Consider the following 24481-nt stretch of genomic DNA (forward strand, 5'->3'; position numbering starts at 1 on the left):
CACGGCTCAGGGTCAGGAGCTTGCAGTCTATCAGTCAGATTCCAGCTAGGACAAAGTAAACCACTCCAAGTGTTTGAACAGAGGGAATCCAATGCAGAGGATAGGCGACACACACACAGGTGAGCATATTAGAAACCACTGGTACAGATGGTCTCAAACACAGCTTTTATTTATTTATTTTAATTAATTTCATTCTGGTTTTTTTAGGCAACACTGGGGTTTGAACTCTGAATCTTGCACTTGATGGGCAGGTGTTTAGTTATTTTTCCAGGTAGGATCTTGTGTTTTTGTCTGGGGTCTGCCTCAGACCATGATCCTCCTTACCTATGGCCTCTTGCATAGTGGGGACCACAGGCACCCACCACCATACCTGGTTTATTTGTTGAGATGGCAGGAGGGTTGCTAACTTTTTGTCTGGACTGGCCTCAAACTACAGTCCTCATGATCTCCATCTCCCAAGAAGCTGGGATTACAAGCCTGAGTCACCATGCCTGGTGAGAATCAAATCTTAAAAGAAGCCTTTTAATAAAGAATGTACTAAATGAACTCATGTATAGCCATAGTGGAATTCAGAGATCAGTGGCTTCCAGTGTGACAAAAGAACATGTGGCCCAAATCTAGAATCCTGTTTCCAACAAAAATATCTTTTAAGAATGAAGCTACAGTTGGGCATGGTGGTACATACCTGTAATCCCAGTCCTCAGGGAGTCGAGGCCTGAGTATCTTAAATTCAAAGCCAGCCAGCCTGAGCTACAGAAGGAGACCATAAACAAAACTTCTTAAACAAAAGTTGTGATCTTTTACCTCTAACAGGACAAAGTGTTCTAAAGGACATTTCTCAGAATGAAGAAAAATAACCCCACATAGAAAGGTTGGAAAGTCCATGAAGAATGAAGAAAATGAAAAGTAATTAAAATGATAAATATATGGACAAATCTAAATAAACAATAGCAATGTGGAACTAGAATAGTTGGTGTAGGAAACAATAGTAATGTACTTAATATACATCTATGCACATTTGTGTGTACATAGTAAAATTCATCAAAACAATGGCATATAAATTGAAAGGAAAATGAACTTGGAATTCTAAGAGTCTTGCATTGTCCAGGATGAAGATGAAAACACCAAGTATACATTAGGCTTTGCTAAGTAAAGAATGGATTTTAGCTGGGCATGGTGGTACAGGCCTGTAATCCCAACACTCAGGAGGCTGAGGCAGGAGAGTTATGAGTTCCAGACCTGCCTTAAATCCAATCTTGTTAATAAGATCTTATCTAGAAAAAATGTATTTTAATTCTCAAGGTGCTAAAAAAAAGAGAAAAACTACATAAGTCCCAAACCAATAGAGGGGAAAATAGAAAATATATTCTGATATAAAATTCAAATAGAATAATTTTAGCTCAATCTGAAAGAAAGCAAGAGCAAATAACGGAATTTAAATCAGGTGAAATAAATAAATAAAAAGCAATAAATAAGATTTAAATCTGAACCCATCAGTAATTATACATTAAAAAGTTATATGCTCTTATTAAAATAAGACACAGACATAGCTTAGAAAAAAACTAGATTGCTTGCTTAGAAGCAAGATACCATTGAGAAAGCATATACAAAACCATTTTTCTTATATTTCTTAAGTTGTATCTGCATATGAGATGGTCATTGAAGGATTTTCTTGACTTTCAGGTCAAGAAAAGATAGGAATTGCCTTTTATTGCCTGGATGTTTAGACGACCCAGCCCTTAGACAGGAGCCACAGCTAGACTTACTCCCTACATCCTTTTTTTTTCCAGCAGCACTAGGGTTTGAACTCAGAGCCTCATGCTTGCAAGGCAGGTGCTCTTGCCACTTGAGCCACTCTTCCAGCCCTCCATACATCCTTATATAGATACTTCTCATTTCAGGCACTTTTCTTAAGGGCTCTAATAATCTGAACTTTTCCAACGTTGTTGCAACCTATGAGATTGCTACTATTATGCTGACAAAAGAAGGATGAGGACAAACAAACATTAAAAACAGAAGGTATAATTACTTGTCCAGGGTCATTTGGGAATATATGAATGTCCTCATTTAAATCCAGGCTTCCTGGTGGAGAAACCATTCTTCTGGCTACTGCACTTGGCTTACGCTCTATATGGCTTTCACATAAATGGCTCCCTGAGCAAAATCAACACTATTCACAGTCTGAGAAGAACTGCCAGGTCTAAATGGCAACAGTTCCTCAGTGGTAAGACAAACTGAATTAAAATACTCTATTTTCATCCCCATGTGTCTGGGCCAAGGCTTTCAGTGTAGGCTGGGGAAGAGCCTTCCCAGCCCAGGGACTCCTCTGGGGGCAGCTGTCCCTAATTCCTTAAGGCCCTGATGCAGAGAGACTTCAGGTCCCTGTTGTCTGTCCTCAGCTAACTGTCCTCAGGTGTTGTCCTCTTTTTCAATTTGAATTTGAATTCCCTTGCATTGCACAACTGGTATTCAGTGCTGTTTCATACACACACACACACACACACGCACGCACGCACGCACGCACGCACACACACACACACACACACGATACAGGTGAAATTATTTTTCAGGTTTTCACCTTCTCCTGATTCTTCTTAGAATTCAATGAGGGCTGAATTCACATCACAGTGTTTTCCATACTGCCCACATCCACAAGATTTGAGACCTTTCGTTTCTCATTTCATTTAAAATTCCTAACTTATTGGCATAAAACTGTAATATAATATCTTCTTATGTTTTTTATGTCTGTAGCAATTTGTAGCATCAAGCTTAAGAAATTACCTGAGATTTAAATGCCAGGAGAATGAATGCTTTATTCAAAGTGTTGCAACAAGGAAAGTTCTCAGTTTTCTTCAAGATGTGGAATGAGATTTTTATAGAAAAAAACAAAAGCAACTGTGCCCACTGTAATTTTGGTGGGCTTTGGTGAGGTGCAGGTATTGTATAAAAAATGAACTGCTCTTTATGGATTGGTTCATCTTAGTCTGTTACATTCTGTTCTCAGAAATACTGACTCAAGGACTTTACAGGGTGTGGTTTATTATCTCAGTATCAGGGATCATGGAACAAGGAGGTCAGTGTATGTTCAGGGAAGAAAATTCTACACTTCTCCATATTCCCCCTTTTATTTCTGACTTTGGTTATTTGTTCTCAATCTCTCTCTCTCTGTCTCTCTCTCTCTCTCTCTCTCTCTCTCCCCTCCCCCTCTCTCCCCCTCTCTCCCCCTCTCTCTCTCCTTCTCCCCTCTCTCCCTCCCTCCCTCCTTCCTTCTTTGCTTCTATCTCTCTTTCTCTCATCTCTATCTCCTCTGTCTCATCAAAGGTTTGCCAATTTTATACTCTTTTCCAAAACAAATAAACACACATGGATTTCTTAGACATCTATATTGAATGTTTTTCTATTTCATTAATTTCTGTTCTTTATTACTTCCTTATTTTAACTTTCTTAAAATTTATCCTGTTAAAGCAAGATAGTGCTTAGGTGATTAATAGGTTTTCTGATTTTTTAAAAAAAATTTAGGCTATAAATTTAACTTGTTCTAAGCACTACTTAATATACCAGTGATTTTGATATGTAGTACTTCACTATCATTTAGTTTGAAATATTTTCTTCTTTGAATGGTAATTTATTTAGAAATATATTTGTCCATTTCCAACTGTAACAGGGATGTTCTAGGTATCTTTATTATTAATTTCTAGCTTAATTGCATGGTAAGAGAACTATCGCCTATTTTTTTCCATCCTTTAAAATTTTTGAGATTTGCCTTATGGCCTAACATTATGATCAGTTTCTGAAAATGTTTCCTGGGTGCTTGAAAAGAATGTTTGCTTGTTTGTTTTCATGCTAGTGATTGAATCAAGGGCCCTAGATGTGCTAGGCAAGTGTTCTGCCATTGAGATACATCCCTAGTAGTTGAGAATTCAGTGAGCTTTCAAATATTCTTCACATTCATAAAGAAGTAATCCTAGTTCTTTAGCTAATATCCATAAACACATGTGCAGGTAAGTTTTCTTTTAAAAACAAGAATACAGATTACTCCTGATGGACATAGCTTAGCTTTCAAAATTCAAATAAATAAAATTTTAGTAAATCATGCTAACTTCTTTAGATAATTGTATTAAAAACAAGAGCTCATTTCTGGTTTAAATATTTGGTACTATCTATTGTTATGTCTTCTCAGTTGAGATATAGTAGCTTCTTAGCATTCTCTCACTAGCTGAAAAAACTATTTTTGTACCTCCTTACATAATGTGCTTATTTTGGGAAATATTAATAACAGACTTCCGTTTTAGTAGCTAGATTCTAAGATCCAAATACATATATTCTTGTACAAGAGTGCATATATATATATATATATATATATATATTAGATCACCTGTTAATCTCATTGTCCAAATCTGTATCTTTATTTTTAGTCTGCTTCTGCTATTATTACTGTGAGTACTATAAAAAAAATCTTCTGTCATGCCAAATTTTGAGTTATATCATGAGGTAGACATTAACTAAAGACTGTTATGTCTTCCTAGTATTTTCTTTCCTGAAACTTCTATTGTAAAGCAGTAAGTCCCTTTATCTCTAGGAATGTTTTGTGCCTTAAAATCTCTTATATCAGTTAATACTGGTAAAGACATACCAGTTTCTATTACCTGCCATTAGCTTCCGATAACTTATTTCCATTCTTTTACTTTCAAACTTTGTGTGTCCTTACATATGAGTGTCCTGTAAGCAGCATATAGTAGTGTCTTGTACTTTTGCCCTGACAACTTTGTCATTTAACAAAAGATCTTTTCCTTCTTTGTTCCATGCCTGTTTCTTTTCTTTCACTTGCCCTTTTGATTTTTTAATTCATTTTTTCTGTACTAGTAGTGAAATTATACTTTTTATGATTCCCCTAGATTTAACACTATACATGAAGTTAATCAAAATGTTTACCCACATAAACTGCCTCAATCCTTTTTATCTCTTCTTGATTTCTGCTTTGGTATTTGAGTCTATTTTAAGAACTCAAAATTTCAATTGTCTTCTTTAAATTGTGCATTTACACTTGCCCACACATTTTTCTCTCTTTGTTCTTCATTAATTTTTGCATCTCAGAACACCATCTGGGATTTTTTTTTTCTGTATTAAAGGGTGTTCTTTAAAGTTTCCTTTAGTAAGTTTTGCAGAGGATCAATGAAGTACACTTTCTTCTTTTCAAGTGAAAAAATTTCAAAGTTTTGTTTTAAAATGTACTTATTTTGTCCTTATTCTTGGAAAAATATTTTCATTGGGTATAAAATTCTAGGATGACAATTATTTTCTCTTTACACTGACTTTATTCTACTGTTTTGGTTTCTATTGTTGCCACTGTCAGTTCAACTCCCTTTGCCTCCTTTCTTCACCTTGTCCTCAAACCATGAGCAAATAAATGTTAAAACTTCTCAATGGGCCTCCTCCTTCTGTTTTCCTACTTCAGAGTTGCATTCTGGGTAACTTCTTCACACATATTTCGGCTCAGTAATTCTGTTTCCTCGAGTCCCATTCTGTTGCCAAGTATTTTGAGCACAGATGTTTTCATAAGTATACCTGATAACTCAATATGGGAAGTTTATGTGGGTTTGTTCCTTTCTGTTGGTTCTTATTTATGTTGCATTTTCTCTATGTATTTAATCCTCTTTGACTGCTTACTGATTATTGCCCTTAAAAATGATTGATAAGAGCTGGGTATGGTGATACACACCACTAATCTCAGCCCTCAGGAGGCCAGCCAGGGCTAAGTAGTGAGACCCTGCTTCAAAAAAATGAGTTTGCTATCTGAGGTTGGACTTGTGTTTGTATCTGCCAGCTTTCAGATTGTGCTTAGACCCGAGTAAAGGTTGGTCCATAAGTACGTATCAGGGATGTTTTCTCTTTTTCTTCTACTGTTCTGTTCAGTAACAAGGTCACTGCCTTTACACTTTGTGGAGAGACAGGGGTTTCACTCTAACCTATTTTATCCTGATAGTGTAGCACTTTTAGACCCCATCTTAACTTTGGAATAGTGTTCAATAAGATTCATTGCTTTGAGAGGAACTGGTCCTTTCAACCACTGAATAGCACTGATAGTCTAGAGTATGAATTGCACTGGTATTCACCTCTTTACTTACAGGAGCCCATTTTTAGACTGTCCTGGGTTCATTCATTTGCCTTTTCAGCCTTAATGCTCTCTCAAAGAGGAGGGAAGATGCTATGGTCTAATTGTTCATTTCCCCCTAATTCGTATGTTGAAACCTAACCACCAATGCAGTGGTATTACAAGGTGCTGGCTCTGGGAGGTGATTAAGTCATGAGGGTGGAGCATTCATGAATGAAATTGATGCCTTATAAAGGCCCACAGCTCCTGCTCCACCATGTGAGCACATAGTGAGAAGTCCCCATTTATGAATTGGGAAATGGACTCACCAGACATGCAGCCTGAGGGCGCGTAGATGTTAAAGACTTGCCAGCTCCCAAACTTTGAGAAATAAATGGTTATGAGCTACCCAGTTTGTGAAAATGTTATCATAGCCTGAATGGACTAAGGCAGCAGGCATACTACGTTACAGGATACTGCATTTCAAAAATGCAATCTTTCATTCGCAATGGAAAATTGAGCCAAGTAATCTAGCCTTTTACCAGAAACAGAAATGTCCCACCTGTTCTTCCACTTTATGAAGTTTTACACTTCAGATTTTTAAATTTATGTACTTTTACTTTTATCCTGTTAATGCTCGCCTATGACCTTCTTCCATACATATCTGACTTTATAAAATCTAGTTAAACATCTTGACCTTCTTCCCAGACAACACAAATACTTTAAGCCACTTTTGACATAGACCTTTCAGCTTCCAATTTACTTATTGTTGCCCAACATTTCAATTCTCTTCAGTTCTGTGAATTAAATAATTAAAAAATGTTTTGACTGTTTGGCACCTTTTTTTTTTTTTGTAGTACTGGGGTTTGAACTCAGGGCTTCATGCTTGCTAGGCAGGTGCTCTACTGCTTGCATCACACCTCCAGCCCCCATAATTTGTATTTTTTCCTTCTTACATATTCTCTGGAAGGAGACAGGACTGGAACTTAACCATCTCATGTTGCTGGAATGGCCTGAGCAGGCTCACCTGCACTATTGGATCTGAACAATATCCACTTGGAGCAGCTAGAGACCAGGAGAACCCTACACAGCTGAAATCAGCTGAGCAGCACTTACCTGGCCATAAGTATACTCAAGGCCCAGGTCAAGAGAACGTGGGCCTATTTCCAGTGTATCTGCATACATGGAGCTGCAGTAGGAGTGAGTCCTCAGCATTCAGCACATGGACATGCTCAGGATCCCCATCTGAAAGGTGGCTATTCTTTACTGAAGTGGTCTTCATTGTGCCTTACATCCAGCTGGAGCTCATGTGGGGTTAGGGATGTTGGGGGGGGACCTAGAGCCACAAGCACACCAAGTGCCCTGGTCACATGGAATCCTCAGGTAACAAGGTTAACAAGACAGAGCTGGTCTTTTTTTCAGCAAGTGGAAGAACAATCCATACTGATGACTTACTCTGTAGCCTCTTCTAACAGCCACTCTGGAGGATGCCTGAATACTTTGCGCTTTTGATCAGGCCATCCCGTTTCTTTCCTCTTTGAAAACTGAATTTCACTTCCAATACCTCCCTCTCCCTGGTTGGCCATGGTCATTTTCCTAATTCAGACATCCATGTGTATGTGTGTGCATTTCTTATGTTCTTTCCCACTTATTTATCTAACAGGCACTCCTGATCCCATCCTCTCCATACCCAGTGCCTATGTCAGTGGATCGTGCCTAGCAGATTCTCATTAAATATTTGCTGAATAAATTAATCCAAGTCTTTGGATAGGGTTAGGTTTGCCAGTGTCACATGTAGAGAATGACACATAGCAAGTGTGGTCATGACAAAGTGGAGTAGAAGAAACATTTGTCTCTCCCTTTCTTCAACCCATCCATCAAAATCTACTAGCAGGGTTTTGGAGACCAAGTACTTTCCAGTATCCCCAAAGAAGTACGGAAACTACTTGGCTAGAGAGACAGAAATCCTAGACAGGAAACAGTATGACTAGAGATTGGTCTCTTGTAAAAAAAAAAAAAAAGTGCTTCTACTGATAAGTCCTCCCACAATATTTGTGGATAGCTTACTTACTCAGAAAAGTCTAATTATTACCACTTGAGTTACCTAGCTAACACTTCTACATGGTTAACAATATTTCATTTTAAAATCCATTCCTGACAAATTGTTCCTATGTGACAAATGATTACTCATGTGGCCTGCTCACATCCAGCCCCAATATTAGGATCACCTGGCTAACTTCTGGTGAAACATAAGCTACTGGCCCTGTGGTATGAGTCTCCTGCTGCCCTCTCTGGTTTGGCTCTAACTTACTCCACAAAGAAAAGACACGTAAATAGCTTTGTATATCGCTCCATCTAGAGCAAGGCACAGCCTGTTTATATTTGAGGAATTTCTTTATTAAAGTTCCACTTTACTTCACCACAACTATCTGGCCTTTATGGCAGAGTGAGCCCTGAACACAGTATTCGTATTTTACAAGAGAATATGCATACATGTTTAGTGCATGAAATCTTTACAACACATTCTAAAACAAACATTTAACGAGATTATTAAAAGACATAATTTCCTCCTCTCTCCTTTTACTGGTAGCTACTTAGCTTTTCAGCTTTTGCAGTAAAATGCCTCCTTCCCAACATTCCTATTCATAGGAATCCCTGAATGATTCTTTTTTTTTTGGTAAGGTGCAAATCCACATTGAAGATGTGTTCCATTAAAGATGCAGAAATCCTCTACATGATGGAACCTTTCATGTAGCATAATGTGTGAATACCACATTTCAGGCTTTCACTCATCACACATTCATTGAGGGGGTTCATTTGAAAATCTAAAAAGTTTTACCCTTTCAACTAGTGTATTACAACAGCATATTCCAATCAATTTGCATTTCTGGGTCTCTCCTATTCCTATTAGATTTTTCAACAGTCTATGTTTTTTAACTTTTCCTACAAAGAAATCTAAAGTTTGTTTCAGAAGATGGCATTTATCCATCTTCTTAATAAAAAATTAATCAAAAAATTTAATTCATGATCACTAATTAATAAATTTTTATTCCCTGAAGTCTTTCTCTCCCTGAATTTGCCTGCTAGAGGCCCTTATTGGATTTTTTTCCCCCACTGACCAAAGTACAATTGGGATTCAGTTATGCCTGAATTTCTTACATTTCTTTTCATATCATTTACCCAAATAAGAACTTTCTGATAGCAACTGTGAGATTTATAATTGAAGTCCTTTCCTTGTCTGTATATTTATGTCCAGAAATGTCTGGTATTTTGGGAATTTTAAGAATATTTCATCACTTTGATACATTTTATCCCCAGTGTGATCTATTTTATATTGCAAAAGGGCTCTACTATCCTGACAATGGAGCCTTCCTTGCTGGCTATGATTGAAAACTACACAGAAAATATTACTCATGATCTAGAATAATTTCATTTATACTATGAAAACTGTAAGCCATGAATAAGGACCTCAGAAATTCTTACATTCGTAAGGTTTTTCTTCCATTTGAGTTCTTTGAGATTTGGTAAGGTCTACTTCCCACAGAGGCATCCTCATCCTGGTCCCATCCAACACATTACCTCCCTCACAGGTTCTCTTCTGGGATGAGCCACTATTAGTTTCCAAATTTGTCACATTTAAAGATTCCTCTCCAGTATGGATTCTTCTATGCTTAGTGAGATTTGATCTGATATTAAATGCCTTCCCACACTCATTGCATCGGTATGGCTTCTTTCCAGTGTGGATCCTTTTGTGTTGGTCAAGAACTGATCTATAATTGAAAGATTTCCCACACTCACAATTAAAGGGCTGCTCCCCACGGTGGACACTTTTATGATTAATAAGACTTGAATGTGAGATGTATGCCTTTCCACACTCATCACATTCATAGGGTTTCTCCCCTGTGTGAATCCTTTTATGCACTGTGAGGCCTGAGCTGTTTCGGAATGCCTTCCCACACCTATCACATATATAGGGTTTCTCCCCTGTGTGGATCCGCTTGTGTTGAGAAAGGAGTGAGCTATAACTGAAAGATTTCCCACACTCAACACACTTGAAGGGTTTCTCCCCAAGATGGACTCTCTTATGACTTATAAGAGTTCTGCTTGAGAAAAAAGCTTTTCCACATTCATCACATGTATAGGGTGTCTTGCCAGGGTGGGTACTTTTATGGTTAATAAGGCTTGAGTGTGAGATGTAGGCTTTTCCACACACATCACACTCATAGGGCTTCTCCCCAGTATGTATTCTCTTATGAACTTTAAGGCTTGAGTTGTTTCTGAAGACCTTCTCGCAACTATCACATTCATAGGGTTTCTCTCTGGTGTGGACTCTTTTGTGTTGAGAAAGGAGTGAGGTGTAATTAAAAGACTTTTCACACACATCACATTTGTAGGGTTTCTCCCCAAGATGAATTCTTTTGTGGTTTAAAAGGGTTCGATATGTGATGAAGGCTTTCTCACACTCATCACATTTAAAGGGCTTTTCCCCAGGGTGTACACTTTTATGATTTATAAGGCTTGAGAGTGAGATGTAGGCTTTCCCACATTCTTCACATTTATAAGGTCTCTCCCCAGTGTGGATTCGTTTATGTACTTTAAGGCCTGAATTGTTTCTGAAGGCTTTTCCACACTCGTCACACCCAAAGGGTTTCTCCCTTGTATGAATCCTCTTATGCTGTTCAAGGGCAGAACTGTAGTTGAAGGATTTCTCACAATAGCTACATTTATAGGGCTTCTCCCCTAGATGGACTCCTTTGTGATTCTTAAGGCTAGAGCGTGAGATGTAGGCTTTCCCACACACATCACACTTATATGGTTTTTCCCCAGTATGGAGCCTCCTGTGGACTTTGAGGCCTGAATTATTTCTGAAAGTCTTCCCACACACATCACATACATAAGGTCTCTCTCCTGTATGAATAGTTTTATGTTGAAGAAGCAGTGAGTTATAACTGAAGGATTTTCCACATTCCTTACATTCATGGGCTTTCTTCCCTGGATGAATGCTTTTATGGACTGCAAGGCCTGAGCTATAGCTAAATGCTTTTCCACAGACATCACACTTGTATGGTTTCTCTCCTGTGTGGATTCTTTTATGTACTATGAGGCCTGAGCTGTTCCTGAAGGCCTTCCCACATTCATCACACTCATAAGGTTTCTCTCCAGTGTGGATGACTTTATGCTGAATGAGGAGAGAGCTATAATTAAAAGATTTCTCACACTCATCACATTTATAAGGTTTGTCTCCAAAGTGGATGCTTTTATGGTTTAAAAGTGTTCTACAAGTAATGAATGCCTTCCCACACTCATCACATTCATAGGGCTTCTCACCTGTATGGATCCTTTTGTGGACCCTCAGGCCAGAACTGTTACTGAATGTTTTCCCACAGATGTCACATTCATAGGGCTTCTCCCCTGTGTGGATCCTTTTGTGGACTCTGAGACCAGAACTGTTCCTGAAGGCCTTTCCACACTCACCACATTCATAGGGCTTCTCCCCAGTGTGGATCCTTTTATGCTGGTCTAGAACAGAGCTATAATTGAAGGATTTCCCACACTCATCACACTTACAATTCTTCTCCCCCGAATGGGTGCTCTTGTGGTTTATGAGGCTGGAATAGGACATATAGGCTTTCCCACATTCATCACACTTGTAGGGCTTCTCCCCAGTATGGATCCGTTTGTGAACTCGAAGGCTAGAACTGCTCCGAAAAGTCCCCCCACAGTCATCACACTCATAGCGCTTTTCCCCAGTGTGCATAATTTTATGTTGAACAAGACGGGAATTATATTTGAAGGATTTCCCGCACTCCTCACATTTATGTGATTTCTTTACAGCACTGGATTGCTGCTGCAGTATGGAGTGAGAGTTTCCATTAATGTTTTCCACACATTTGCCTTGTTCACTGCTATTTTGTTCTGCAGAGACAGTCTGGTATGTGATCTGCTTTGAGCTTAGGTACAAGCTTTTCTCAGATGCCTCATCTTCCTTTTCTGTCTTTATATTTGCCATGTTCTTCACTTTGCCAACCTTTTCTCTCATATCAGTTCTGTCTTCCTTCATTCTTTTCCACTCAGGCTTTTCTGATTGATTCTCTACCTTGGTGTCCCAATCATAAGTTCCACCAGTATTAGATTCCTGCATATGATCCTCATGAAGACCTTCCACTTTTGACCACTGAGATTCTGCATTTCCAACATCTTCATTCTTCTCTGTTGATTCTTCATCCTCAGTGCCTATCTTCAAATGTGACACTAAACCAAAAAATGAAAATGAAACCTGTTCACTTTGTTTAGAAAATAGTGAAATAACAACATCAAAATTCACTCATCCACCTGACAAACATTTATTGACTGCGTACTGTGTATAGGTAGTATTTTAAGTACTGGGGATACAATGGTGGACACGACAAAATTTCTGTCCCTGAGGAACTAATGTTAAAACACTACAGCCTGGATTGCTAATGCAGCAACAGGCTTTTCATGGATAAGAGACTAACATCAGGGCAAGTCGAGCTGGGTTGAAATGATGCACAGAACCACAATCAGTTTTTGAAAAGTGTTACTTGACATTAAAAAAAAAAAAAAAAAGGAAGAAAGTTCTGAATGGAAAAAGAAAGACTAATAAAACAAAAGTTAGGCGTGTTTTTAGTTAAGAAAAGTTGTACATAATAAGCAGAGAACAAGCAAAACCAAAGAAAGCAGAAATCAGTACCTGAGTAGAAGTGTCAGGGAGATGGTTGTGGTTATGAAATCATGAAGATAGTCACTGCAGAAATGAGAAAGAAAGCAACCTGCAGCTGCTGGGAGTTAGTTTGGCCTCCTGGACTTTCCCTCCAAGGATAACACTGACCCTGGAAAGTGGGTAGTCAAGAAAGAACTGCATATGGAAGAACATGCTCTAGCCTGCCAGGGAATGAAGCTTTCATTCTGACTTATGAACAAGTTAACCACAGGGAACATCACAGATTAGAAGCAAAAACACAAACCATTAAGCAAAGGAAGTACAGTTGGCACTATATATCTGCAGGTTCCCACACCTGAAAATTCAGCCAGCAGTAGATAAAAATATTAAGAAAAACAGAACTGCATCTATTCTGAGCATGTACTGCCCTTCTTCTTTATAATTATTCCCCTAACAAATACAGCATGACAAAGATTTACAAAGCATTTACAGTTTCATGCATTATAAATAATCTAGGAGATTTAAAGTGTACAGGAAGAGGTGCACAGGGTAATATACAAATATTATGCCATTTTATACAAGGGACTTGAGCATCTGCAGCAGATTTGGGTACCTATAGGGGTCCTGGAACCAATCCTTCACAGATACCAAGGACAGAAATACCACCTATGTTCAAATATCTTGCTGTATTACCCTGAGAGCTAATTAGCCTCTTTGGACAGCAGTTTCATCACCTGTAAAATGAAAGCATAAGGTTGTTGTGAATAATAAGTAACACGTTAGAAAAAAAAAAAGCACAGAAAACAATGTCTGTCCCTTGGTGAGTAGTGCACATTACTATTATTTTATTATTTACTATAGTATTAAAGGTCAGGCTATTGGATTGTAGTCACAACCTGCAGACAAAAAAACATGGCTCAGAAAAGGCAAACTTCCCAAAGCAGATTTTAGGACTCAGGCAAGGATCATGTGTTCCCAAGAAGGCACTCTGTACTTGCTCCTTTAGTATTCACCTACTGACATACTGAGAAGAAAAAGTGCTGTAAGTTAGTTATCCCCAAACCTTAAAAATGAAACATTTGTGATTAGATTTAGTAAAAATTTGGATCTTCTCCTCTTATTCTATGATTTGGCTCTTGGATCACTACTCTGAAATTCTGTGAATCCTACTCAGAAAATTCTGTATGCAAATATGTAAGTAAGAAACAGGCAATAAAAGGGAAGTAAGATATATACTTTGGGGTGGACATGTATAACCAATCACACTTATGGTCCAACTTATGTTTATGGGAATGATGGACTCCAAATTAAAATTTATAGACTAGGAGAAGAAATTAGTAACTCAGGAGGCCACGAGGAAGATAAAGGACTGCTCAGTAGAACTTAAACCAAAAAGTAGTTCAGCTGAGAGAGCATCACAAAATGACTACTAAATAGCTAAGTATAACATAATTTTAAGTACTAAGTAAGAGATTATCAGAGGGCACTGAAGAATGGTGGCACAGCCTTGTTCTCTGTCTCCCTTTATTACTTTGGGCAGAGCAGACCACATCAATTAAAATGTGAGGCTGTTAGATGTAGTGGAGTTTAAGAACCATCAGCAGCAACACACCTTTCATCTGTGCTCTGAATGCTGGTCCCACACATCAGGTTCCTGCTCCTTCCTTTCATTTCCTTTTCAAACTTGGCCCTTCCACTTCTATTCACATTAGGTCTTAGGACAGAAAGATATTCAGGTTTCTATAGCCATAAAACAAATCACCCAAAATAAACATACAAAAATTGCTAAGGAAAAAAGCAAAGTAAGAGCTCTGAGGGGATACTGGCTATACTTGCTATTAAAATGTACTACAAAGTCTCTCTAATTAAAGCAGTGTGGTACTGGCATACAAATAGACAAAGGAATAGAAATGTCCAGAAACTGGACTACACATAGAAATCAATGATAAAAGATGGTATTTCAAATTGCTGGGGGGAAAAGACAGCTTTTTAATACTGTTGTAGCCACTATAAAACCATCTGGAGAAAGAAAGAAAGTTAGATACATTCTTTACACCACACAAAGGAATGAACTCCAAATGAATAGACCTAATTAAAAAAAAAAAAGCTAATAGAAGAAAACATGGGTGAAGGCTTCTATGATCTAAGTATAGAGATAGCTTTCTAACTATAACCTAGATGTAATAAAAGACTGATTTTTAACTATATAACAATACAATTTTATGGTAAAAGTACAATAAACAATATTGAAAAGTAATTGATAAGGTGGAAGAAAATATTTGTTGCATATACTATTTATAAGGGCAAATATTCCAAACATATAAAGAACATTAAAAAACTCAAGGAAAATAAGACCAAAATCCTTCAGAAAAAGTCAAAAGACACGAATAGACAATTCACAAAAAAATAGTAAATGTGAAAAGATATTCAGTTTCACTAAGGGACTATAAATAAACACTAATGTAAGAGCTATGCACAGTGGCTCACACCTGTAATCTTAGCTATTTGGGAGGCTAAGATCGGGAGGATTGTGGTTCATGGTCAGCCTGGGCAAATAGTTTGAGACTCCCATCTCCAAAATAACTACAGCAAAATGGACTAGAGGTATGGCTCAAGCAGTACAGAACCTGCCTTGCAAATCTTAAGCCCTGAGCTCAAATTCAGCAAGCCCATTCCTCCCAAAAAAGAACTACTGTAAGATACTATTTCTCACTTATTACACTAACAAATATTCAAAACTTTACAATATACCCTGTTGACCAGGCAGTTGATGAGACAGGTATTCTCATACATTGCTAAGAATGCAAAACAGCACAACCCCTGAGATGGAGAATTTGCAGATATCTAACACAACTACATAAGCGCTTCCTCTTCATCCAGAAATCCCACTTAAGAAATTTACACTGAAGATACACTTCAAACAGTAGAAAAGTCTATACACACAAAGTTATTTAATATAACACTACTGGTAAGTACAAAATCTGGAAAACTACCTAAATGCCCAAGCACAGAAGTCTAGCCAAATAAACTACAATACATATGCAGAATGGAGTACTAAAAAAGAATGAGGACCATCTCTTACTGATATGTAGCAATTCCCAGTAAATACCGTATTGTAAAATTGAAAAAGGTAGGAAAAAAAAGCATAGATATTAAGTTGTGTGTCAGAAGAAGTAAGAAAATAAATGTACATCTACTTATCTTTATAGTGGTATCAGTAAATGATACTTACAAGGGTTGGAGTAAGATAGTAAAGCAGAAGAGATTGGGAACAAAGAGACACTCTAAGTACAGCTTTTTACTTATAGAACATGATGATGTTCTGCATGTTCAAGTAAAACTAAATTAACGAGGATGAAAAAGGGGCAGAAAACTTCTGAAACAGGAAGCAAACAGAAACAAATGAACTCATTTGTGTTTCAAATGAATACCAGTCTCTGAGAAGGGAACGAACAAACACAAACAAAAGAACTAATCCATGTAATTTAGGAACACATTTTAATATATACATTCAGTCTATGGAAGATTGGTGGAGGATGTAGGAAGAGCTGCAAACAGCCAGCTATTTTCAGCAGGTTTGTTTTCTGTTGCAGTATGAGCAAAGTGATTGTGAAACAATGTTAGTTGTATTATGGAACTGAATGATCACGTGTTGATTTTGATGGGAGCCAGGCTTATCCTGGGAAGAAAGCACATAAAAATATGAAGGAAAGGCAAAAAAGAACCTTGGAATAAATCGGAGGTATTGGTGTCAAGTCATTTTTAATGTGTGTGTACATGTGCATATGTATATCAGTGCATACAATTTTAGTTGTATGTATATTTGTATATACACACATATACTCCTTAGCTGTTTCCTGAAAAAGTCAAGAAGTAAAAAGCACCTCAGTGGTAATGAGCACACCAAGTAGCCTATTCCTGGTTTCTACTACTATTCCCTACTAAGAACGAAGGTCCTTACAGAAATGACTGGTTCTAGGCTGGAGTCAGGGATGAGCTGGGGCATTATGTTGTGACCAGCAAGTAAGGAGGATCATGATGGAGCATGTCACAGTACTACAAGAGCCAGTTTAAACATTCTGTTTAGGTACCACAATAATTAAGCAGAGAAATGAATTATAAACCAACAAAAAACAGGATCTCGTAAGCCCCTACAGATATAAACTAAGGAGAAAAAGGCAGGCCTTTTGCTTACAGCAGAATGTGGGCACTGGTTGGTAAATGTGGAGGGAATGGTAAAATTGGGAAAAAAAATCAGTACTATGCAACTATTGGATTAAGACTGGATCAGGGGAGAATTACCAATGGATTCTAAATCTAGGAGGAAATTCTGACAAGGAGCAGGGTATCTGTTTGGTCTTAAATATTATCCCATAGACTCCTTATTAGTTGCAAGAAAGAAAAATGGTAATTCCACATAGAGAAATTAGATAATGAGTTGGCCAAGTATTCTAAATTAACATCTCTAATGGGGACAGATGGACATAATGTGCTTCCAGTAGTGACACCCTGAGGACATCACTTATGAGAATGTACTATGTGAATGGAATCATAAGGAAGTATCACGTTAATCTCAAATGAACAATGTTCTATTAAAAGGGGAGAGGGAAATTGTACTTTTCAAAAGTAATCACTTTTATAAGACAAAAGCTATACAGATGTTCTAGACTAAAATAGGCTAAATTTCACACCTTACCTCAACTGGATCTGTACTGGAGGGTAAAACTATTATGAAAAAACTGTGTCAACTGACAAAGTTGGAATATGGATGGCAGATTAAAGCAGTATTACTTTAAATCTATGAAAGGTGACAACTGTACTGTAGTTAGGTAAGAGAATATTCCTACCCTTAGTAAATATATAATTAAGTATTTAGGGGTTAAGGGCCATGAAATATGTAAGCTTTCAAATGATTTTTTTAAATTTATGTATGAGAGACCAAGAGGACAAAATCAGACAAAATGTTAACTACAGGTGAATTTGAATAAAAGGTGTTTTACCCTATTCTTACTCTTATTTTTTTGTATATTTGAAATTATTTCCAAATACAAAGTTTTTTAAATGTCAAAAAGTAAATTTACAATCCCATCAATCTTCCCCTTTAAGGACTACTTTCACTATCCTGCTTCCTTGTTCAGGGTGTCTTTAAAAAGTCTTGTCCCATCTCCTCTCAAGCCTCATCTACTCAATCTGATTTCTTCCACTCAGACCACACTGCATTAGCTTCTCCTAGGTCAGGTGTTTGCTCCCCAACTTGTTGTCCCTTTGATGTTCCTGGCCTCCTCATTCTATCTTGAAACCTCTTCTCCTAACTCTGTGTACTTAGGTATTTCCCTATGGACAGCTTCTACAAGCTGTCTCTTCACCTTTGGTCAAGAGCCCTCTTTTCACACACTTTGTCCATCCCTGTGGTCCCCTTTGCCTAAATCAGAAGTGGGCTCTTCCATTTCCCTTTTCTACATCCAAAAACAGCTCATAAGACCAGCTGATTCTATTGTCTAAATAGTTCTCAAGCTCCCACCTCTACTTCTACCTCCATTCTTAAGAACTTACTTTAAATTAAGCCTTTCTAAATGCTTTTCTGAGCTACTGCCATAATCTCTCTACTTTCATTCTTATTCAATTCTTCCTCCAAGAGCTGTTAAAAAGTTTTGTAAAATGTACCCCCAGTCACTCCTGCTGTTGTTTGAATATCCCCTCTGAAGTTTAATACCCCTTCGCCCCACAAAAAAGTAGGTCTCTTCTTTTTTTTGAGATGGGATCTCACATGTTGCCCAGGCTAGCTCAGATTCCCAGGCTCAAGCAATCTTCTTCCTTTAGTTTCCCAAGTAGCTAGGATTATAGAAGCATGACACTGTGGCCACCAGAAGCCAAAAGGGTTCTGCTTTGTTATCTATCTATTAATGCCATTATTGTTGGAGTGGGTTCCTTATAAAACACAAGTTCACCCTTGTTTTGCCTCTTTCTCTTTGCTCTTCTACCATGTGAAGGAATAACAACAAAGCCCTTAGGAGATGCCAACATTTTCATCTTGAACTTCTCAGCTTCCAGAACTGTGTGAGAAATAAAACTTTTATAAACTTATTTCTAGGTTATGCTATTTTGTTAGAATTTTTGTTTGCACAAAAAAACCTAATGTAATGCTAAATTTTCTGTATCCAGCCACTTGAAAAGACTCCTCAGACACAAAATGGGTTGTAGTAATTCACCCTGAGTTGCTGCTGTACTCACTGATTCTCAGGGTGCCCTTTCCTTCAATTCTTTGACATGCTAATTCATTCTTTCTTTCTTTTCTTTTCTTTCCTTCCTTCCTCCTCTCCCCTCCCCTCCCCTCCCCTCCCCTCTCCTCTCCTTTCTTTCTATCTATCTATCTATCTTTTTGTGGTGTTAGGGATTGAACCGAGGGCCTTGCACATACTAGGCCAAATGCTGAACCACTTGAGCCACACCTCTGGCCTTTTTTGTTTTTAAGACAGGGTCTCACTGTTATCTTCTCTCAGGCTGGCCTCAAACTCATGATCCTCCTGCTTCCACCTCTCAAGTAGCTGGGATTACAGGCATGAGCCACCATGTCTGACAGGCTAATTCTTAGTTCTCTAATCATGGAGTTCTTTGTGTCCTTTAGAATGGTTTCATTAGCTGCTGACTCTCCTGGTCTATATAAAAATTCACAAATGCTTCACTTCTTATCTTTCTATTCTAGTCAGAGACCAGGTTCTGCCTATGTTTAACCTCTTCTGTTTGGGTAGGGGCAGTGTCCCATCATTTGGTATAATTCAATCAATAAAAATCGCAGGCACAAGTTGCAAAGATAGCACTAGAGTAATGCTGCTAGCATATAAAAGCAATCAAAAGAATGTAATAAAGTATTAAGTTAGCCTTATAAAAAATATTGAGGAAGCATTCTAGTATCTTAGTCATCTGAGAGTGAGTGGTACAGAAGGAACTTATCTTATGATCCACATCTTGTTTTTCCTAGGTCCTATGCTAGTCCAGGGGATGAAGAGATAGATAAGACAAGACGGCACCAGCAGACTAGGAATCTGACAGGAAAATAACATGTGATAATGACAGAGGCAAACATGGGAAAGGGGGAAGGGCTCTACCCTTGAAGGACTAAGAAGGGCGTCAGGAAAAAAGGAGTGGATATTCCTAGCAGAGGGAACAGCAGGTGCAAAGCAACTAACACTCCTCACCCATCAGACACAAAGAGCACAGGGCTATGGAAGAAGTTGGACAAGGTGGACAAAAGTAAAGGATGCGTCAGAATCTGACTCACACTAAGGAGTCCAGAGTTGATCCTCAGGAGTTTTAGGGAAGGGAGTAGCAAATGTTGACAGGCATTTTGAAAGATCATTTATTTTATTAAATTAGGGATTAGCAAGTATTTTCTGTAAAGGGTCAGATAGTGTTAATAGTTAGCTTAACCTTAGGCAGTCAGGGCTGGGGGCTAGAAAGAAGCAGCTGGCAGAAGTCAGCAGAAAACAGAAGTAAGGTGAGAGAGCAAATACAGCAGGATGTGGGCCAGACAGCACTCCTCCTAAGTGTACCACCAGGATGTGGGCCCAGGTGCGAAAGGGGGATAAGAGCAGTTAAAGTTAGACAAACAATCTCAGGGCAAGGTAAAGAAAAAAATGGGTCAAGACCTTGTAAGAAACATAACTAGTACCAACCTATGAAAAAGCTGTTTCCAGGGGTTTATAAACCCTACCATAAGAACCCGATAAAAAACCTGTAAAATGTTGCAGTTGTTACGGCTGTCTTTCTGACCCCATCTGTGTGGGTGCTGTCTTTCTGTACTTCACTAAACTTTCTCTTGCTTGCTACTCACCTGACCTGTCATTGTTTGACCGACCCTGGAACTAGAACCCCCCAACAAACTTAACCTGCATGGCATCACAACTGGTCTTTCCTGGTATCAGCAGCATATTTTAGGCTTTGTGGGCCATTTAGGACTGTTGCTTATTGTTTTAACATTCCTTTAAAAATGTAAAAAGTATTCTTAGCTTATAGGCTATACAAAAACAGACAATGAACCCAGTACTTTGCCAACTGTTGTTAGATAATATGAAGAAATCAGAGTTAACTTAGAATGATAATTGTATTGTAGTAGTTAGAAGTATTCCTCTCTCCCCAACCCTTTTTTTAAATGCCAACTAAAATATGCTAGGGCAAAATGGCATGGTGTCTGGAATTTACTTTAAAATACTTCAACCAAGAAAAAAATAAAAAGGCAAAGATGAAAAAAAAATGCAGAATTCTGAAATTACTGAATTTGAGTGATGGGTGTATGAGTGATGGGTGTACTATTCTACTTGGCTGTGTAAGTTTTGTTTTTTCCTAAGAAAAAAATAAAAAAGAAAGATCATTCATATTAGTTGCAGTGGGAGAATGGATTGAGAGGAGACAGAACTAAGACCTGGACACAGCTCTCATAGAGAGGGCCAAAAAGTCTGAATTTCTTAAAAAGTCTTAAGGGCTAGATGGGAACCAGTTCTCCACAAAGAGAATGACCCTAACAGCCTGATTAAATCGGCCAAAAGTCAGCCAGAGTGTTCTCCATTCCCTACAAATTACATATGACCCACAACCCCTGGGCACTTGAATGCTTATTTATATTCTACTACCAGTGCCTACAAAAGTGCATGGAGATAGTAAGAACCTGCACTTAATTCTTGTCCCTGACCCAAAGAATCAGGAGTCACTTCTCAAGAGTTTAGACAGCTCACAAGAAAGCAATGGTGACTCAATGATTGAAAATTCTGTCCTATTAGTGACAGACTGCAACAAGAAACAGGTACAACATGAAAGCAGCTACTTTGAATTTCCAAGGCCCAACCATATTCCACAATACAACCTCAGCAGATTTATCTCAAGTATCACACTGAGATTCTGTACCTTAAGTTCTTGAATATTGTTTTTGACTTGGGAAAGACTAAAGAAATGAAAACAACAAGGAATGTAAATACAAAATGGTTACCAACTCAAAGAGTACCTAGGAATGGGCAAAAATGAGACTATGGAGTGAGAGAAGTGACATGGAGACAAGAGAATATGATTTGTGCCCTAGTTATTTTTGCATTTCATTATGAATATCAGAATTTTAAATGGCTAACATAAGTTGAGTCCATTGTTTAAAAGTAGAAATAAGGATAAAAAGTGACAATTTCCTTAAAGTTAAAAAAATGAAATAGAATATTCTCATACCTGATAGTGGAGAATCCCAGGGAATAAGGTAATCAAAGGAGATTCTGAAAGGCAGGCTGAGAGATTTTCTGACGCTAAAGGGTCAGGGATTGGTTTGAAGAAAGTCATGAATAGAATGAGTTTATTAAGCCAGTGTAAGACTGAAAATCTTAAACACAAGTCTCAGGAGGGAAAGGGTACTTAGTGTTTAGTTAGTCTTATTTATTCTTTAAACACTCTGAGTGATCATAAAAGACTTGGTATATTTAGCAATGTGCCAATAACTGTCTAAGTTAATATAAAACAAAAATTCTTATCATTTAATCCCTTCTTTAAAACCCTTACCCCTAGTAAAATGTCATTCAATGGACCATTGTTTGAAGTAACAAAAAAAATGGAAACAATTCAAATATGGATTTAAAAAACCATGACCATCCAAAACATCTAAACAATGGTCAGTCCAATACAGCTTTATAAAACAAAACAAAAACCCTCTCCTTTGATAAGCAGAGATCTGTAAAGCAGAAAAAGTTAAAGAAGCAAGGAGGCAACAGGGTTTGTAGAGGCGCTATCACCTGCCTGAAAAAAAGGAGGAACTAATTACATTTATATTTGCCAGTATTTGAATAAAGAAATCTTGGCAGGATACACCCAAGCTAACAAAAGTGGTTACCTAAGGAGGTACAGCCTAAAGATGAGCTAAGTGGGAGAAAAGCTTTTCTATTTTGATATCGGAGCCATGGGAATGTGTTACAAACTCAAAAATTAGTTTTAAAAGAGCCTTGGGCTTTCAAACACAAAACAGTACCGCTGTTACCTCTTCTAAATGTCTTGCATTGACGCACGGGGCCCAGACACTCCCCACCCCAGGTCCTTCCAGGCTGTGCCCGGGGCCTCGGGGCCTCTTCCATTTTCTTCCTGTCTAGTTGACACCTCTGCAAGCGGGATGGCCTCCTCAGCGTGCACGCGTTTTGTACCCAGGTGAGCGTCCCCAAGGGGAGGGCCAGGAAGAGCCTCCTGTGCACTTCATCAACACTAGCCTCCCACCAAAAAACGGGGGGACGGGGCGGGGGGGTCACCCTAAGGGTTCCCTTTGGCGCTCGAATTCCCTCCTAAGACTCAGGACCGTAGTTAACTACAACAGGGCAAGATGGAGAGGTACTTAAGGTGCTAAAATTCGGGGCTCTCCTTCCTCCCCTCCTGAGACAGCAGCGAATACTTGACGAGCACCAGACAGCCCCCATGACCCCGGCCTGCACAAATAGCAGGAGTTGGGGACCTCATCAGTTACAGGGGCCGGTCCTATATCCTAACCAGCCGGCGGTTTTCCTTCCCCTTTCACGCCCGGAACGCGCCTCCTGAGATGTATACAGGGAGGGTTCGCTTTCTCCCCAGATCCCGCCCGAGACCCAGGGGCAGCCTGGACCCGGCCCGGAAGGGAAGGGCGTGGCAGGCAAGGGCCGGGGCGGGAGCGCTGGCGGCCCGGGACTCACGTACTGGCTGTGGCGGCGCCGCGGGAGCCCGGCTGCCGGCGGGACAAAAGCGCGGACGGCCCGGCCGGAAGGACACGCGCCAGCCCTGGGGCACTTCCGAGGCCCCTCTGGGACGCTGGAGGACTGACTCGTTGGTCTGGCCTTGTTTCGGCAGAAGCACGTGACCAGTGGGCGGGTTGCTGGGGCCAAGGTGCGGAAGATGGGGAGTTCTTGCCACTGTGCGGCACAGAAAACCTCAGCCCGAGTTTCCTGTTTTCGTGGACCTTTATATTCCGGGGGAGTCGGAGGCGGGAGGGGAGTGTCACAGGTAATAGAATAATTTACTTAATGTCCTGCCCTTGTGTCTAAGCACAATTAGTTCCTACAGCAGGGGCCGGTCCCTGGAGGGAGGACCGGGCCCATGGCCACCTAGTGGGAGATCCCTGGAGAAGGCTGAGCGGACGTGGAGCTCGGGTTAGGAATTCCTTCTCCCAGAACCCTAAGGCTACAAGAAGGAGGTCTCCTGAAGGAGGAGACCCCCCCGACACACACACACCTGGCCCTTAGGTCACCGAGTCACCGAGTGACCCCACTCCCCCCTCCTGGCCCTTGGGTCACCGAGTTTGTGACATTGTCGCAATAAATAACTTAAGGACACCCTGAGGTAGCAAAGGATAGCACACAACCCAGACGTGTGTGGGGGTACATCTGATAAAGGGTGCAATAAATGTTTTAACATCCAAGGGTATTGATGGTGAAAAAAAGTGGGTTGGGGTTTGGCTTAGATTTGCATTAGGATGGGTGCTTCATTTTGTTTTAAGCGTCTTGTATATTTAATCATTTTTGTTGTTACACTGTTTTATTAATTGGGCCCAGAGATTTAAGGTTGGTCTGTTTACTAAATTTTGGGACATTGTGATACAGATGTCTAAGCATCCCTTTAATTAAACAAAGGCTGGGCTTCACCAGCTCCATTTTGGACAGGTGTCCATCCTTAAAAGAAACATTTCCCTTTGTGAGCACTTGTGATAAAAAGTTATTTTTACCAAA

The 24481-nt window shown here is 39.2% G+C and overlaps 2 protein-coding genes across 15 annotated transcripts in view; one reads left to right on the top strand and one right to left on the bottom strand.

Moving 5' to 3' along the window:
- Positions 1 to 5326: 5326 nt before the first annotated feature.
- On the bottom strand, positions 5327 to 23557 carry Zfp62 (ZFP62 zinc finger protein). Of its 14 annotated transcripts, none has more exons than XM_074057499.1 (4): positions 23457 to 23471; positions 13467 to 13507; positions 12804 to 12857; positions 5327 to 12343 (listed from the first exon to the last, which is right to left on the bottom strand). In XM_074057499.1, exon 4 carries the CDS (start codon positions 12231 to 12233, stop codon positions 9561 to 9563), a length of 2673 nt encoding a protein of 890 aa, XP_073913600.1. In that variant the 5' UTR covers positions 12234 to 12343; positions 12804 to 12857; positions 13467 to 13507; positions 23457 to 23471; the 3' UTR covers positions 5327 to 9560. The 14 variants fall into 14 exon arrangements, with proteins under 14 accessions (XP_073913600.1, XP_020028302.2, XP_073913599.1 ...); XM_020172713.2 differs by lacking the exon at positions 23457 to 23471 and adding an exon at positions 22777 to 23370 and having other exon boundaries at positions 13387 to 13507; XM_074057498.1 differs by lacking the exons at positions 13467 to 13507; positions 23457 to 23471 and adding exons at positions 21981 to 22054; positions 22777 to 23370.
- LOC109692219 (uncharacterized) overlaps positions 22906 to 24481 on the top strand; it is an 89616-nt gene continuing 88040 nt past the window's right edge. The window contains 2 exon segments of the mRNA XM_074057402.1: positions 22906 to 22940; positions 23323 to 23759. Of these exon segments, the coding sequence (XP_073913503.1) occupies positions 22906 to 22940; positions 23323 to 23759 (472 nt within the window).

The sequence above is a fragment of the Castor canadensis genome, chromosome 16, assembly GCF_047511655.1.
Source record: "Castor canadensis chromosome 16, mCasCan1.hap1v2, whole genome shotgun sequence".
In the NCBI taxonomy this organism is placed as follows: Eukaryota; Metazoa; Chordata; class Mammalia; order Rodentia; family Castoridae; genus Castor; species Castor canadensis.